At 38.8% G+C, this 17,376-nt stretch overlaps 1 protein-coding gene across 2 annotated transcripts in view; it reads left to right on the forward strand.

Annotated features, from left to right (window-relative positions):
* The window catches only part of SMCHD1 (structural maintenance of chromosomes flexible hinge domain containing 1), a 92,616-nt gene that overhangs the window by 13,214 nt on the left and 62,026 nt on the right, over positions 1 to 17,376 (forward strand). For both annotated transcript variants that reach the window (XM_072852681.1, XM_072852682.1), the window contains exons 4-8: positions 10,634 to 10,716; positions 10,814 to 10,944; positions 12,840 to 12,954; positions 13,108 to 13,227; positions 16,082 to 16,248. In XM_072852681.1, the coding sequence (XP_072708782.1) occupies positions 10,634 to 10,716; positions 10,814 to 10,944; positions 12,840 to 12,954; positions 13,108 to 13,227; positions 16,082 to 16,248 (616 nt within the window). The remainder of the gene's footprint in view (positions 1 to 10,633; positions 10,717 to 10,813; positions 10,945 to 12,839; positions 12,955 to 13,107; positions 13,228 to 16,081; positions 16,249 to 17,376) is intronic.

The following is a 17,376-nucleotide window of genomic DNA, read 5'->3' on the forward strand; positions in this document are numbered from 1 at the left end:
ATGCTGCTTTAGATTTTATCTAACTGGTATATTAAATATGTAACCAACATTTAGTATTGCTTTATTGAAAAGATTAATTTCTGTTTATGGCTTCTCTGAAAATTCTGTGTGTGGCTATGATTACTTTCTAAGTATGTACATCTTGGGTACAGCAGGCTCAAAATTGTACAGAAAAAAATGCAAACATCAAGACTCAAGCATTGTACCATTCCCACAGCGATTTCTGTTTCAAAACAATCTCAATAATGTCTATAAATAGCAACTGTATTTTTAAGTACCATTCTCTTTTTGCCTCCTCCCTCTTTCTTCACTTAGTTTCCCATCCTGACAAAGACACTGTTTTGGTTCAGGTTTGGAGGCACTGTGCTCAAAGTGCACTAATAGTTTGGTCAGTGATAACATGTATCTCTGTGCACAGGAATTGCTGTATTAAACCAGACAAAGCATTCTGCCTAGATGTGTGCTTTGTTCCTACCAGCAGCCAGTATCAGATACCTGGGAAGTACTAGGAGAACAGAAGGGCCATGGCAGAGATGCAACAAAAGTGATTTGGGGACTTGTGAGTTCCTGCCTATGGACGGCTCTTTTCTGTGAAGTTGTTATGTGGTTCAGAAAGTAACCGAACATCTTTAGCATTCAAAATAATGTTCACAGTATTTTGTGGTATTGAGTACCCAGCTTAGTTGCATGTGATGTGAAGTGTCATGTCTTTTTGTATATGTTGAACAAGTTACCAGTTTTTCACCTGTTGACCCTACTTTGTATGCTGGGAGAGATCATTAAGCATTGCTGGCAGATTGGCTGACAGTCAGTCACACATTAAACTAACAAAATTGAGGGTTGGGGTGCAAAGCCGTGACACTAGTGTACTCACAAGCACCAGGGTGGATGAGCGCACCTACTGGAGTGGTGAGGAATGACCCTAACCCTCCAGAAAGGTTCCACCAAAAAGGTGATACAGTCAGCAGTCCAGCTGAAGTGTCTCTATAGCAATGCACACAGCATGGATAACAAACAGGAGGAGCTGGCAGCCACTGTGCAGCTTGAAAGCTACAATCTGATCACTGTCACTGAAACTTGGTGGGATGACCCATATGATTGAAGTGCTGCAATTGATGCAATCGATACAATTGAAGTGCTGTTATAAACTGTTCAGGAGGGACAGGCAAGGAAGGAAACGTGGAGGGGTTGCCCTCTACATAAAATTAAAAATGGATTGACTCCACAGAGCTGTCTTTGAAAAACAGCAGTATACAGGTCAAGAGCTTATCAGTGAAAATTAGAGACCAAGCCAACAAAGGAAACCTCATGGTTCTACTGTTTACTACAGCCATGTTTACTACAGGCTGCCTGATCAAGGGGAGGATGTCGATGAAGAGTTCTTACTTCAGCTACAGGAAGCATCACACTTGCAGGCCCTGATCTTGTTAGGGGACTTCAATCACCCTGACATCCGCTGGAAAAGCAGCACAGCACAGCAAGCTGCAAGCAGTCTAGAAGACTCTTGGAGTGCATTGAGGATAACTGCCTAATCTCGGTGATAGAAAGCCTAACCAGAGGAGATGCATTAGTGAACCTGTTGCTCACCAGCGCAGATGAACTTATTGGAAGGGTCAAGATTGGTGGTAGCCTGGGCTGTAGTGATCGTGTCCTGGTGGAATTCATGATCTCAAGGGACAAAGGCTAGGTGAAATGTATAGTCAGGACTCTAAACCTTAGGAAAGTGAACTTTCAGTTGTTTAAGAGACTGGTGGATGGGACACCCTGGGAAACTCAGGGATAAAGGAGCAGAAGAGAGCTGGCAGCTATTTAAAGACTTTTTTTCTTAGAGTACAAGAACTATTGATTCCCATATGCAAGAAATAGGGCAAGGAAGGCAGTAGACTAGCATGGCTGAGTAAGGACCTCCTGGTCAAACTGAAACACAAGAGGGATATGCATAGTCACTGGAAGCGGGGGCAGGCATCCTGGGAATAATACAGGGATATTGCCTAGGAGTGTAAGGATGGGATTAGGAAAGCTAAGGCACAGCTGGAGCTTAATTTGTTAAGGGATGTGAAGAATAATAATAAGGACTTCTACAGGTATGTTAGGAAAGGAACACAAAAGAAATTGTACCCCCCCAATAAATGAAGTGGGGGGAATCTAGTGACAACTGACATGGAGAAGACTGAAGTACTAAACAACCGTTTTGCCTCCATTTTCACTGGCAATTATTCTTCCCACATCTCTCACGTTACTGAATCTCAAGGCAGGGACTGGGGGAATGAAGTCCCACTCATCATAGTAGAAGGTCAGGTTCGAGACCATCTGAGGAACCTGAATGTACAAGTCCATGGGACCCAGTGAGATGCATCCCAGGGTCTAGAGGGAACTGGCAGATGTAGTCACTAAGCTGCTCTCAATCATATTTGAAAAGTCATATGGCAGTCAGGCAAAGTCTTCAGTGACTGGAGAAAGGGAAACATCACACCCGTTTTTAGAAAGGAGGACTCTGGGAACTATGGACCACTCAGCCTTGCCTCAGTGCCCAGTAAGATCATGCAACAGATCCTCCTGGAAGCATATGGATGACAGGGAGGTGATTAGAGACAGCGAACATGGCTTCACCAAGGGCAAGTCCTGCCTGACTAATCCAGTGGCCTTCTACAATGGAGTGACTGTATTGGTGGATAAGGGAAGAGCAACTGATACCATCTATCTTGACTTCTGTAAGGGCTTTGGTACTGTCCCACACAACATCCTTGTAGCTAAATTGGAGAGATAAGGGTTTGATGGATGAACTATTTGATGGGTATGGAATGAATGGATTGAGTGGATTAATACGGATGAATGGATTGAGAGCAGCCCTGCGGAGGAGGATTTGGGGATACTGGTGAACCAAAAATTGGACATGAGCCGGCAAAGTATGCTTGCAGCCCAGAAAGCCAATTGTATGCTGGGCTGCATAAAAAGAAGTGTGGTGAGCAGGTTGAGGGAGGTGATTCTTCCCCTCTACTTTGCTCTGGTGAGACCCCACCTGGAGTACTGCATCCAGCTCTGGGGCTCCCAGCACAAGACAGACATGGACCTGTTAGAGCAGGTCCAGAGGAGGGCCATGGAAATGATCAGAGGGCTGGAACACCTCTCCTGTGAGGAAAGGCTGAGAGGGTTGGGGTTGTTCAGTCTGGAGAACGCAAGGTTCTGGGGAGACCTTATTGCAGCCTTTCAATACTTAAAGGGGGCTTATAAGAAAGATGGAGAGAGACTTTTTACTAGGGCCTGTAGTGATAGGACAAGGGGTAATGGTTTTAAACTGAAAGAAGGTAGATTTAGATTGGACATAAGGAAGAAATTCCTATGAGGGTGGTGAGAACTGGAACACCTATGAGCTGAGAACTCACCTATGAGGGTGGTGAGAACTGGAACAGGTTGCCCAGAAAAGTTGTGGATGCCCCATCCCTGGAAATGTTCAAGGTCAGGTTGGATGGTGCTTTAAGCAACCTGATCTAGCTGAAGATGTCCCTGCCCATGGCAGTGGGGTTGGAACTAGATGATCTTTGAAGGTCCCTTCTGACCTAAACCATTCTATGATTCTACCATCTCTTGTTCACATTTTCTGCGCTAATCATGGATTTCAGGAGTTCATTTTTCCAGGCATGTACATTCTGTTCTGCTGAATTAAGGCTCTTGTTTTTACTTTTTGAACGAAACTAATAAACCTGAGGTACAGCAGTGCAAACTAGCCTGACCATTCCTTGTCTATGCATAGTTTCTTAAATTGAACTTGATGCTTCTGCCTCTCTAGCTCAGCTCAAGACTTTTGTAAAGGAAGGCTAATTACTATTTCATTTCCTTGTGACACTGAATTGATGGCTGAACCTGACATTGTTGAAAATGAAGGCCTATGTATGGTAATCATTACCTGCAGTAGCCATCAAAGAACTTTTCAGGGAAAGCTTGGGATATCTTGGACATGTGGAACTATTATATGGCATCCTAGAATAATTTAGGTCAGAAGGGATCTCTGGAGATCGTGTCCTCTAAATATCTGCTCAAAGCAAAGTCAATTAGATCAGGTGGTTGGACAAGTCCAGTTGAGTTTTGAATATCTCCAAAGAGTAGAACTTCCACAACCTGTTTCAGCAGCCTGTTCCAGTATTTGATTATAAAATAAATACATCTTTGTCTAATGAATTTTCCATGTTCCAACTTTTGTCCGTTGCTTCCTCTTCTATCACTGTACACCTCTGAGAAGAGTCTGGCTTCATCTGTGTACCCTCCTAGCAGTAAGACAGCGATAAGGTCTCCCTTAGCCTTCTCTTCTTAAGTCTGAACAATCCCAGTTCTCTTGGCAGCCTCTCCTTGCATGTCTGGTGCAAGCCCTCTGATTATCTGAAGGAATCCTCTGGATTCACTTCAGTATTTCAGTGTCTTTTTCAGAGAAGCCTAAAGCTGGACACAGTACTCAGAATGCAGTCTGACAAAGACTGGCTAGAGAGGAAGAATCACTTCCCTTGACTGTCTGGTTGACGTTTGGTCAGTGTCTCTGTATTCCTCTGGGGTAGTCCATCCCCTCTTCAACCTTATGCATACTTCCCATCAGCATTTGAACTTGGTCAGGAGTCTCATTCATCAGTTCTGGCCTTCTGCCACACTTACTTGAGTTTCTGCACATTGGAGTGAACAACTCTTATTCTTTGGGCAGGTAGTCCTTGGAGATCAACCAGCTGTTGTGAGCCATCCAGGGCAACTGTTAAAAATGCTCACCAAGGGCAAGAACTTAATAACACAGGAACAAAGTACCAAAGGGGTGTAAAGTAAAAGAGAGAGAGCCACAAAGGTATAGATCAGTAAGGACTAGTGTATAGATTAGGATGGGTTGTGTCTGTCAAAGTTACGTTTTCCTTTTCTTTATATGAGTCGTGGTTTAGCTTCAGTCGGCAGCTAAGCACCACACAGCTGCTTGCTCACCCTGCCCCCCCCACCGTAGGATGGGGGAGAGAATCAGAAGGGCAAAAGTAAGAAAACTTGTGGGTCGAGATAAGAACAGTTTAATAATTGGGGAAAAAAATATAATAATAATAAATTGTAATGAAAAGGAAAACAACAAGAGAGCGAGAGAGGAACAAAACCCAGGGGAAAAAAAAAGTGATGTAACCGCTCACCACCTGCCGACTGACACCTAGCCAGTCCCTGAGCAGCGATTGCTACCCCCGGCCAACTCCCCCCTGTTTATATACTGAGCCTGATGTCATATGGTATGGAATAGCCCTTTGGCCAGTTTGGCTGTGCCCCCTCCCAGCTTCTTGTGCACCTGGCAGAGCATGGGAAGCTGAAAATTCCTTGACTTGTGTAAGCATTACTTAGCAACAACTAAAACATCAGTGTGTTATCAACATTCTTCTCACACTAAATCCAAAGCACAGCACTATATCAGCTACTAGGAAGAAAATTAACTCTATCCCAGCCGAAACCAGAACAATGTATAGAGCTTTTTTTCTTCCATCTACTCTTCACGACAGTAAAGACTGTTGATTGCATAGCAAAGTGTTGTCAACAGTGGGGCTGTTCATTTGAAGACTATAACTGTATGAAGCTGGCAGATATCATACCTCATCATTGTATTTGTGCCACGGTAATGGATCTTCAAGCTGGACAGTAGTAGTTACTTCTGCTGAAAATGAAATACTGCAAAATCATACCCCTAGCTCCTGTGTCATGTTTCAGTGAAATGCACTGTGTATTACTGGGAGGTGCATGTTACGGATGCTGAAGTCATGCTGAGGTAGTTGGCTAGCATCTTATCTTGTGCTACTCTGATCTCTAACTGCTTCACTTTTTTGCTAATTTTACCTGTCAGATTTTTTTTTTATTGGCAAATTTTGTATTGTTTCTTCTTCCACTCATCCTGGGTTCAAGGGACTCTGAAGTTATTTGTTGTTAAAAGCTGTGTTTTTCCATATTTGATGGAGACCACAAGAGAAATAAGAACAAAAACAGTAGAATGAGATACTTGTCTGTTGTGATTTTGTCAGTGTCGCTGATGATACTAAACTGGATGGTGAGATGCACACATCAGATGGGAGAGCCATCTTACAAAGAGACCTGGACAGGCTGGAAGAGTAGGCAAGCAAGAACTGTATGAAGTTTAACAAAGACAAGTTCAAAGTCTTGCATGACATAACCAAAGAGCCCAGTACGGGTTTGGGTCTGTGTGGCTGGGGAGCAGCCTTGCTGACCTGGGTGTTCTGGTGGACAACAAGCTGAACATGAATCAGCAGAGCACTGCTGCAGCAACAAAGGCAAACTGGATCCTGGGCTGCACCCCGAGGGGTGTTACTAGCAGAGATAGAGATATGATCATCCCACTTAGTACTGGTTAGGCCATGTCTGGAGTGCTGTGTCCCATTCTGGTCCCCACAATTCAAAAAAGACACAGACAGACTGGAGACGGTCTAAAGGAGGGCCACAACAATGATCAAAGGGCTGGAGAACCTGCCTTGTGAGGAAAGATCGAAGGAGTTAGGTCTTTTCTCCATGGAGAAGGGAAGGCTCAGGGGGACCTCATGACAGTATTCCGTACTTAAAGGGCAGTTGCCAAGAGGACAGAGGCTCTCTCTTCACAAGGAGCCACGTGGAGAAAACAAGGGGCCATGGGTACAAGTTGCACTGGGACAGGTTTCATCAATATAAGAAAGAAATTTTTTACAGTGAGAAAAATCATTAATTGGAACAACATCCCTAGACGTGTGGTAGAGTCCCCATCGTTGGAGGTTTTCAAGATGTGATTGCTCAGGGTGCTAGATAATCTCATCTAGGCTCCCTTTCCCATGAAAGGTTGGGCCAGATGATCTTTCGAGGTCCCTTCCAGCTTGGATTGTTCTATGATTCTATGAATTATTGTTAGTTTACAGACATTAATGCTGATTAATAGGGAAAAAATTGTGACAATAGCATTTTTAGGTAAATGCATATATTTCAAAAGTTGCAGGTAGAAATGCTGTTCTCATTGCTAGATTCATGTTAAATGGAAGCATTTCCATTCTTTCAGTCACAGAATTTGATGAGATTCAAGTGAGCACTTCTGACAGTCAAACCATAGTACATTCCTGAAACTGTAGAGCAGTTCAGCCTTGATTTGAAGGAGTGCACCTTTAGCAACCACATTGGATAACTTTTTTTTTAAAGTACTTGAGCATGAGGGTGTAAGTAGGAAATAATATCAAAACACATGCAGCCCATCTACTGGGACAGAAAAATAATGAACAAAAGAAAACTGTTAATTCTGTGGTATGTCAGGATGATGTGAGGTGTTGAATGCAATGGTGTGGACACAGAACCTTCTGTTATTTGATGTTCAGCTGCAAAACCAAGGAATTTTGCTACTATCCGTTCATGTTTCCCTTTTAAATATATATAACATTGCTGGATGAGGAGTTAATATTATTTTGCTAATACTAGCACAACAAAACTTACAGGACAGGAAGATGATGAGAGCTGGAAGCTGGGAGCAAGGACCTATACTGCAAGAATGGAGAGATGAGGGGTAAAAAAATGGAGAAATCTAGTCCTCTGTCATATTGTTACTATAACGACCTTGTATTAGAACAGTTAAGCTTTGAAGAGGTATACGTAGTCTGTGGTTTCTTGTATTCATTTTTCTATAACTGTTTATCAAAACTCCCAATCCCTATTCCTCTATTCAAAAAAAAAAGTCTCATCTGAGAAGAAAAAGAGGATTTTAGAGTCAGACTCAAGTATCATCCATTTAGCTTTACTTATGGTAGCATTTAAACAAACAGGTTTGTGCATTAAATGCAAGATGATGCATGGTCATTAAGTTCTACAATAGAACTTGAAGAAGTTACTTTTGTGTTTATGTTGTCTTATGTCAAGAAAACAAATGTTTAAACAAGTTTTCAGTTTAGAAATATATTACACTTTTAAAGAGTTTTGGTTTCAGTCTTGCCATTTTGGTTTTTTTTCTCAGGCAAAATTTAAATTATTAAATCAAGAAATAAAATTAATATATACTGAGGACTGTAACTGTTCTATGTTGGAGAAGTTCCCCAGTATGTGCATAACAATCCAGCTCTCACCCTGTTTCCATGCTAATAAACAGCACTGCAAACAAACAGTTGGTTTGTCAGAAGGAACTGTTACATCTCATAAGATCTTTATGAAGCCATTCAATACTGCACTTCCTATAAGTGATCACGTGATTCATAGCTACCACTCATCTTCCATTAAATGCTGAGCATTCCCTTGGTAGGAAAACCTCTTTTTTTCTTCTCTCAACAGGCTTCAGAATAATAATATGAGATGAGAAAGGATAATGTGTGCATATGTTCAGTTTTCCTTTAGTTCCTCACACACATGATTTCTTTTCCTTTTCCCTCCTTTTCTTCATAAAAGAGGTTTTCTGTTTCTGTTGCCTCACATTATGATCACTTCCATGTACGTAACTCCAATGATAACCTCTTGTGTTATCCAGAGATTTTGTATCAAGGTCAAATCTGCCATCCACATGTAAAAAATACTGTATTTTACAATGTGGTTTGAATGTAAATATAGCAGCATCTTTGACAGATTTGTTTGTATTCCAGAAGTATTGAAACAGGAAGAAAGTATGCCCACAGGAGAGGAAAAGACTTTGATCATACCTGTCAATGTCTGTGGGCCTAGGTATCAAAGTTTCTTGACAGCTTGCTGTAGTTTAAAAACATTTTGAACTTTTGTTTGGGTCCCTCTGGCAGCATCGTCAACATACATTTGCTATTTTCTCTCCCTGTGTACTGATGCCCAAAAGCCTGAAGCATATTTATTCATGAGTCAGAGAAGTGATTTAAATATGGGATCTCAATGTTGTCTTTTTGAAGTCCATTGTTTTTTTGGTTTTTTGGGTTGTTTTTTTTGTTTGGGGTTTTTTTTTAGTAGTAAAGCAAACTTTACTACTACTAAGGGAAAAGTAAACTTTTTTCCTATGTTTTCCTGTCACGTCATTGCTAAAGCAGCTTGCTAGGGTGCTTTAAATCATCATTCTCTCTAAAAGAGAGTGAACAAGCTTCAGGTGTTTGTGAGAAACTTTTCATATGCATTTAAGTCAATTCTTGATCTTATCTGTACTCTGCAGTAGGTGACACAAGGAAAAGGAGGATTCCTCCTCTGAGTGTACTGCATGTGTTCATATTGCTACCACAAAAGCCTTTAAAATGGTCCAAAAGTTTGGGTGCTACTTGTGGTCATAACTCTTCAGTCCTAAAGTGACTACAATGATCAAGACTACAAACAGACTAACTTTTAGATCCACTTCTGTAATGACATTACTGGTATATTTTTTCCTAATATGTTACTAATTCTCACTCTTTGAGACCTAGTGAAGTCATTTGTGAAATTCTGCAACACACCAGTAATTAAAATTTGCAAAACAGCTATACTGAACCGTCTACTTTTGTTTGTTACGTACTAGAATTGACTGTTAGAGCAAATAGCAATTTTGAGCCTGTGTAAGTGTCCTGCAGCTGATGCTTCTTATTTACAACATCTCTAAGGGCATGCCTAACCAATTTCACGGGTTCATGAAGGGCCATTGCTCTTTGATATGGAATAGTAAGTATGGATCACATAACTGATGCTCAACTTCTGTTGTTAGCAGTGAAGAAAGTTGCAAAGAAGCTGAGAACTGTTTTTATACTTCAGAAACAACTTGAGGGAAAATGCCGTATACTTCAGTGTTGCTATATGATACTAATACTCAAGGGATTTTTTTTGTGTGTCTGAAGTGTATGGCCAGTCTAATTTGCATTGTAGTGTTCTGAAGAACCTTGCAGACTGTAGGAAATAAAACTACCTTATCAGAGAGACTGAATGGAAATGTTTATTCCATTCACTAGGGCTGATCAATCAGACTAAATTAATCCAAACTTGATGCATTTTTTTCAGATTGATCCTGTTGTCCTAAATGAAACGCAATTTTTCACTGAAGTTTAGTAGTCCTAACTTTGATTAGGTAAGGGCTCCAAGTGTTAATATTTAGAAACAACAAACTTGTGCAAGCAGTTTGGCTGACTATTTCTGCTGTGTATTGCACGTATCTGACAGAACTTTGATTGTATTTACCATTGACTACATTTCTCAGACATTTTTACAATTTTCTGTGTGTTCTTTTTGTAAACAAATCACTTTCTGTTTTGGAAATTGTGCAACTTTTCTGTTCAGGTTTTTTCAATGAGTTCATTCTTCCCTCGATATTTTAACAAGTCAAAGTCAGTTTTTCACATACTTTGGGCTTTCGTATGAATCGTCCAAATTCATTCCTAATCATGGAAAAAGACAAGTTTGCCTTTTGGTAAGGAGCCTGTTAGTTCATCGCTGTTCCTAGGTACTTCCAGTAATTGTGTTCTTACCATCAAAACAGATATGAGAGATTCAGTGATGAAACGAATCATAAAGTATATGTACAAAAGCTTTTTTTAAAATCAAGATGTTATATACTTTTGGTGGTTCTGACAGTGCTTAGCTTTTGTCTGTGTTAAGGGAATGTGTTATCCTGATTGCTCAGAAGAAACTACTGTGAGTGTGTGTATGTTTTCTGAGTGCTGTCTTTTGAGAACAAGATTTTAATAGGGTTATTTTTCTTCAATTTCTTTAGCATTTGCCCTTGCTGAGTTGATTGACAATTCTCTATCAGCTACATCCCAAAATACCGGTATTCGGAGCATACAGATAAAATTGGTAAGATAGAAATATTCTACTTTTTTTCAGGTGTACTTTGCATTATCTTTTTTTTTTTTTTCTGGTGCTCCTTGTTTTTTATGTTTTCCCCAAACAGTTATTTGATGACTCCCAAGGAAAACCAGCTGTTGTTGTGATTGATAATGGAAGAGGAATGACTTCTAAACAACTTAACAACTGGGCTGTCTATAGACTGTCAAAGTTTACAAGACAAGGTGACTTCGAGAGGTTAGAAAGTTTTAATCATTTTTACAACAATTAGGAAACTCTGTGAAGGTTCACAGGATATCATTTTAAGACATCTCTATACCAACACTTAGCTAAAACCTGTCATTCTATGATTGCGTGTAAATAGACACATATTTTCTGTAAGTAGGAAATAGAGGAGCTTCATAACACAAAAATGCTTTTCTAATATTATGATATTGTGAGAAAGTTTTTTATTCTTATGGCCTTTTCTAAGCTGTCCTGTCTTTAACTTGCCTACATACAGTTAGGGGCATTCTGTGTTCTGCAGAGTCTTTTTTATAGTGTTACCTGTTACCTGAAAGACTTTCAATAGTGCATTAAGGAACGCATTCAATGTCTGTCATGCTACTGGAATAATGGATACAGGGGTTTGGTTTAGGTTTTCTTTTTTTTTTTTTTTGTATCTTAATCATGTACGATGTAATGCAAAATTATACCTGAAGATGTCTGTCTATTGAAGAAGGCTAGGCAAAATAAATGTTTTGCATTTAAAGAAGAAAATAGAGGTTTATGGTGGGTTTTAGTGCTTATATAAATTCATTTTACAGTTTTGAATCTGTTCCCAAGAGATCTTCCACCTGCACAGCCAGGCTTAACCCTAGTGTAGAAAATTGCAGAGAAGCAGTTATGTACAGTTCTCGAGCTTTAGTCACTTTTTAAATATCTTAAGCCTAGGACAGTAAATTTGAAGATAAGGATCACAGCCTCAATCATAAGTAACTTGTCCTATGAGAAACTAGTGTAAAAAGTAATGGGTCAGTAGAAAGTGATAATAGAGCTGAGGAGGGGTTTTTTTTTGCATTGGATGCATCTCCAAATAGAACAATCAATATCTATCAAACAACTGGAGATAAGTGCATAAAAAGTGATTCTGGGTCATCTTACCTAGTCGTTTGTAGAGAAATTCACTGCTTTTTGAAATTGCTGTAGGTGAATTTAGTAACAGTAGAAATGTATAGTATTTTTAAGCTACAGGTTTCAACTGTGGGTTGATACCATTCAGTGGGACCATAGCTGTAAATTATACCAGGATACCATCTACACCTTGTTTTCATTTAGGATTGCTATGATTTAAAACAAGATGTTTGTCCTACTGTTTGCTTAAACTAGGTAAGACTGTTCATCAATCAAATCTGACTCAAAAGACACAGAATTTAATTATTGATGACATATGTAGTCTCTCTAAGACTGCATTTAATAGTTGGTTGGCATTATTTCTCATTTTGACTTAAAACTATTTCTACGAAAGGATGATGTCAGAAAGATCAGGCTTGCATTGTAATCCATTTTCATTTGCAGCAGCTTCACAGTTAATATCTTGCCATAGTCAAAGAGAGCATTGAGGGATTTGCCTTTTATCTTCTACCACTAAAACTGTGTGTAATTGCTGTTACCGCAGTACCTATCACACAGACCTGTTGACCACATCCCTGTTGCAGAGTTAACAATGGAGAAAAGTTTTCAGGATAATAGTTTATTTTTCTATCAGATTCTCCCTGCCAAATGTTTTCCTCTCTTTCATCTGAACTTCAGTGTAAAAAAATTATACATAGATATTAATAAGCAAAAGAATTATTTAGATTAAAAAATTGAATGCGTATGACTGAATAAGATTTGGGTGCTAGAAGGGACAGAAGTGTCTTATAAGATGACTTATAAGTTACACAGTCAACATCCTTTTAAAAAGAATACATCAAGAATTTTAGACACATTTTAATGATACAGTTATAACAGATCTAAAATGAAGGATTTCTGAACAAAGTGACTGCAGGAAGAATTTAATACAGGCTGTTTAGATCAGAATTTTTTTTTTGTTTGTTTGTTTCAATGACGCTTGTCTTGAGAATGTTTATTAAAGCCACTTTTCTTGTCAGTGATCATTCAGGATATGTACGCCCTTTGCCAGTGCCTCGCAGTTTAAATAGTGATATCTCATATTTTGGAGTTGGAGGCAAACAAGCAGTGTTCTTCGTTGGACAGTCTGCCAGAGTAAGTAAATATCAATCTTGAACTTTATTTTAAAACATTTTTACATAATCAGAGTGTTACTATCCTAGCTTTTAATCACAGCATTAAGCTGTTTTATTACGTTTACTTTAACTCTTATTTTTATTTTAAATGCTGTTTCTTTAATAAAAACAGATGATAAGCAAACCTGCAGATTCTCAGGATGTTCATGAACTTGTCCTTTCTAAAGAGGATTTTGAAAAGAAGGAGAAAAACAAAGAAGCAATATATAGCGGATACATTAGAAACAGGAAGGTAAATGGCTTTAATACTTTCTTTTTTTTAACTGAAAGCCTTTCCCAACTTAACATTAGTTCACTATGTAATATTCTTGTAATACTTATCTGGTGATATCTTTATCTTACGAATCATCTGCACTCTGGAGTGTGAAAGGAAGTAATGGGAAACTTGAGACACTGTATCGTAAGGCTTTATTTGTATGTGATTCTTTTTTCAGTTCAGCTTAAAGGACAAAAATGCTATATAGTTTGACGTAGCAGGTTAAGAAAAATATCTAAAAAGATTTTTCTAAGAACAGCAATTGTTTTGTTATGTATAAAACATGAAGAACAATGTCCGTTCTCTGAGGTATTAAGGAATAAATTAGGGAAACAAACTGTGTATTATATAGAAGTATGTAGAAGAACTACCCTGCATATGCGAGAAAAGTCAGCCAGATCAACAAAAACCCTAATGGTTTTCATGAAGAAGTAAAGCTTAAGCAAAAAGCTGTAAGATAAGGAGGAAGACTGAAAGGAACTGTTCTTCGGACATTTTTGAGCAAGGAGGTAAAGGCAAAGGTATGGCTAAGGGTGCAGATGGGAGTGTAAGTGGGTGCTGTGTATGACGAGGTAATCAGACCTTGATTATAGCCCATATCTTGCGGGTTGTATCAGTGTTCTTGGCCTTTTGTATGGGTGAGAAAGGAACAGGAAGTGAATATGGTTTTTATTGTGCCAGTCTTGGGTCAGTGACTTGCAACAAAGAATGGGTCATCAGAAATGTACAAGTTCAATCTCTGTGCAATAGAGATGAGAAGGTAGAGTCACAGAAATAGAAACTGAAAATAAAAACAGACAAAATCTGCTTTTTGTAGAGGGCAGAAATGCTTTCCCTCCCCATTTGATATTAAAGGGGGGGGGGTAGAAAAGTAGCAAATAAGCTAACATATTAGTTGGAGGAAACTAGCAGAATGAGATGCGTAGATACTACTAAAGAATTCAAGAAGGTGGTGCAATCAACTGTTTGAAAAGTTATGGTGATAATATAAAATTAAAGTTAAGCTGACACAGTTAGAAAAAAAATTGCAAGTAAAGTTCTATTAGAGGTAAAAAATAACTTGTAGATATCCAAGAGGGAAGAGGTGATGTGAAGCACTCAAGTAATGGAAATGTGGAGATAATGGATAGACAACTCGGGTCTAAGAAATTTTTACAAATCGTTGAAATAGCCAGGCCAGTTCGTTATATTGATGTGAAATTAACTGTGTGAATTTGTCTCTTTAATGTCTTGAAAAATGGTTTGCAGTGCACATAGGTGAGCAAGAGAATACTATGGCAGAAATGGAAGTTGTAATGGATTACTGCAGTGTGAGAAGAATAATTGAATTTTTGAGGAACTGGGTTGGTAAAGGAAGTTACTTTTGCAAACAAATCAAGATGTGATTAATACCAAAACTCAGGCATTCTAGAACAAGGCCAGAACACTGAAGAGAAATGGCACTGATGGCACCCGAGCCGATCATCTTCTCTTGATGGATAATAGGCACCTGTCTTTACTTCACTCACTTCCCTGGATCATTTAATATTGCCAACAAGTAAATACTACTTTTCTAGCTGAGATGGATGCTAGGAATGTAGGGGAAGGTGCCATGGTAGTTTGTAATCTGTCGTGGGAAGGCAACCAAAGAATTTGTGAACAGCATTTCAGAGGTACTTGAACTCTGTAAGTTGTACTTGTTCAACATGTGTATGCAGCTTGTAGGTCATTGGTCAAATCATACAGAGGTGAGGACTCTGGATTTTCTTTATTATCTGTGATCTCATCACTATCATAGAAACAGCGCCTTGCTTGGATGAAATCAGCAAGACTGTTAGGTTTAAAAGAGGCTATGCTGTGAGCAGAAGAAAGCATTGCAGAAGAAGAAAGCAGAAAGAATTGCAGTCTTTTTTTGATGAAAGTTCCCACAACTGGTTAAACTATCCTGTTGGTTAAGGAGACCCCTTTGATTCCCTGGGGAAAGTAAGTCTTAACAGAACTCACTGGACTAATATATTTCACTGTCTACAGTTAGGTAGGAGATGCGTCCTTTCACCGACTCAGTGATGTGTTTCCTTTTTGCCTGTTTACCTGCAAAACAAGGCATGAAGCTGCATTTACTACAGCATGGAAAAGCATATCTTCTCAGTTGTATTAACTGTTTGCAATTGCTATAACGATTTCAGTCTTTGTATTAAAAATAGCTTCTTTTCTGGATGCACCAAATGTAAAGGATTATCCACTGGTCCAGCACAAAGCATGGCATTAACCACTGCAGCTTAGAAACCTCCTATCATATGAGTAAAGTGCATCCATCCAGGAAAAGACAGTCAGGACTTTCTGGAATCAGGAATTTCTGTTTCTGTGAGACTACTGGATATTTCAGCTGGAACTGAGGATTTACCCTTTCTCTTTCGCAGCAAATGCATTTTTCTTCCACTTCCATTTCTGTTATAGAAAGCAACCTATCCATTTAAAAGCAAATAATTATTTTTTCTGGCTTGGTTTTCCTAAAAAAAGACTTATGTCTTGTACACATAATAGTTCCATTTGATGGGTGAGAACATGGGTATCACACAGTGCCACATTAAACATGATTAAATGCATTTCTAGACTGAACACTTCAAATGCTGTGATGAAAGTGAGTTGAAAATTGAATGGATCAGAGATGTCAGATTCTCAGTTTGTTGACTTTAATTTGGAAGCTTTTATTTTAAGCATTAATCCTTTGTGATACTTAGCATCATGTGTTCTGTATTATTTTCCTGTTCTGTTTTTTAATCCCTTTCAAAGCTGATGGGAGTTAAGAAATTCAGTTTACATTCATGCTCTTATTTTATTCTTTTTGTAGCCATCTGACTCTACTCACATCACAAGTGATGATGAAAGATTTCTTCATAATCTAATATTAGAAGAAAGGGATAAAGAGAGTTTCACAGCAGTTGTCATTACAGGTGTACAACCAGATCACATGCAGTACTTGAAAAACTACTTTCATCTTTGGACAAGGCAACTGGCGTAAGTTGGTGATTTAAAAGATTTGATTTAACAGTGGACTGCTAACAAAGTCAGATAATTATTAATTACTTCCTTTTTGTACATAGTCATTGGCTTTATTCCTGTTAAGGCTGTTGATACATATTTTGTTGATGACACAATTAGTCTTCCTAGCTAACTGATTTTACAGAAAGTAGCACAACTGAATGGGGCCCCCCATCCAAACAAGATGTCTGCAAACATCAGTTTCAGTGTGACTTGATAATTGATACATAATTATCCGATCTAGTTATTAATAACCTGTTCAATTTAATAGTTATATTATTAATGTAATAATTATATATCTAATTATTATTAACTTGATATGTTACTTTTCTCACAGCTGTGCTCCTGACCTTGATATCTAGCTTTGTATTTACAGTTGTGTGGGTTTTTTTTAAAAAAAAAAAAAAACAGCAACAACAAAGAAGCTGCTGCTTCATCCCAGTTTAAGAAGGAGAACGATATGTGATACTATCCACTCAGTACTATAGTAGTGTCATCAGTGGGCCTGCAGAGCCTGGAGATATGGCAGTGTGTGATACCTGTGAATTGTGTGGGCTTATTTGTTTAGATGATGGATCTATCTGTGAATGTAAACTGAACTATGAAGTCATAGCCCAATTTTGAAATCTGGCAAACCATAGAACTTGATTTTTGAGCTATAATTTTATTTTTGTGTTGCCTGTAATCTAATAATAATAGATAATACTTAATATCAGGATTAATATAAGGATTAGATAATACCATATTATATGAAACATTATTCAGTGTTGCATGTAAGAACTTGTGGCTGAAACCCTTTTTAACCTCATGAAAATGTAGGTGCACATCTACGTTGCCAGATAACTTACATCCCTCATTAGCTTCTAGGTGCTCTTCTGGTGAACACCCACACTTAGGTATGTGTTAGTTCATTCCAGCAATGTCGTGAAGTGAAAGAACTGCCTCCGTTTGAGATGAAACCCAGGTGCAATTATTCAAGTATATACCCTGTAGCTATTAGAGTAAAACCAATCAGATTTAGTTTCCCAGTGCTACACCGTCCTCATCACTATTTTGGCTGTAATGGCCTTTTTCCCCTCAAACACCTCCACATACCCTTCTGCC

Source organism: Ciconia boyciana, chromosome 2 (assembly GCF_034638445.1).
Source record: "Ciconia boyciana chromosome 2, ASM3463844v1, whole genome shotgun sequence".
Classification (NCBI taxonomy): Eukaryota; Metazoa; Chordata; class Aves; order Ciconiiformes; family Ciconiidae; genus Ciconia; species Ciconia boyciana.